At 48.3% G+C, this 891-nt stretch overlaps 1 protein-coding gene across 2 annotated transcripts in view; it reads left to right on the top strand.

Moving 5' to 3' along the window:
- LOC116101357 (steroid 17-alpha-hydroxylase/17,20 lyase) overlaps positions 1-678 on the top strand; it is a 9,047-nt gene extending 8,369 nt beyond the window's left edge. Inside the window, exon 9 of one of the 2 annotated variants that reach the window (XM_031384937.1) lies at positions 255-678. In XM_031384937.1, the coding sequence (XP_031240797.1) occupies positions 255-290 (36 nt within the window). In that variant the 3' untranslated portion in view covers positions 291-678. The remainder of the gene's footprint in view (positions 1-254) is intronic. The other variant, XM_031384939.1, reaches the window with a different exon arrangement.
- Positions 679-891: the final 213 nt, after the last annotated feature.

Raw genomic sequence — 891 nt, 5'->3', positions numbered from 1 at the left:
CGAACTCAGAAATCCGCCTGCCTCTGCCTCCCAAGTGCTGGGATTAAAGGCGTGCGCCACCATTGCCCCGATGTAGTCATGTCTTAAAGCTTTACTGTGTAGGTACATGGGATTGGTTCATTACTACTAGAAAAGTTTTCACCAAATTGTGTTGTGCTTAAATACATCTAAAATAATCTACTTGGGGTCAGACTCCCCAAGTTTGATCTAACACCTGCTACTTCGTTGTGATGAACCACATTGCTTTCTTGCAGCATGCAGATGGCAGAGAAGTCCCACAAGCCTGGTAACACTCCAGTGAAGACTGACAGATAAGTGAGAATCTCAGACTCGTTAATGCTCAGGAGTCAACGATGCTGGAGATGTTATAACAGAATGGGACAGAAGAGAGCGGCCACTGGAAACCAAGAGTCATGGGGATGAGGGTGTAGGGGAAAGTTGAGACCAGACCACATCGAGCTGAAGAGAGAGGTTAAATGGGAGACTACCCCTTCCCTCTCCTTGCTCTCTCTGAGCTGGCTGCTGAAAGCGAGCCAGACTTCACTCAGGCCAAGGCAGAGGGAGCAGGATTGGATGGAGAAGTCAAGTACTTCACATCTGCTCAGAATGTGAAAGACACTTTATGAACTAGCAATGAAAAGATAAATAAGCAGAAAAATCTGTGTTTTCCATAATGGTAGAAGGGGAGTTTAACCCAACGAGAGGCAACTGATGGCCATCAACCCTCAAGGGGCGGTGTGAGGACAGGGGTGGGAAGGATTCTTCAAAGCACACAGCTCCAAGGGCTGAGTCCAGACCCCACGAGTCAGGGCATGAGGAGTCAGTATGCTCTCCCACCTGTCTGCAGAAATCATGCAGGGGCTTGATCATTTCCGGATGATTGGTCACTGA

Source organism: Mastomys coucha, unplaced genomic scaffold, assembly GCF_008632895.1.
Source record: "Mastomys coucha isolate ucsf_1 unplaced genomic scaffold, UCSF_Mcou_1 pScaffold21, whole genome shotgun sequence".
In the NCBI taxonomy this organism is placed as follows: Eukaryota; Metazoa; Chordata; class Mammalia; order Rodentia; family Muridae; genus Mastomys; species Mastomys coucha.
This window is presented reverse-complemented; position numbering and strand designations above follow the sequence as displayed.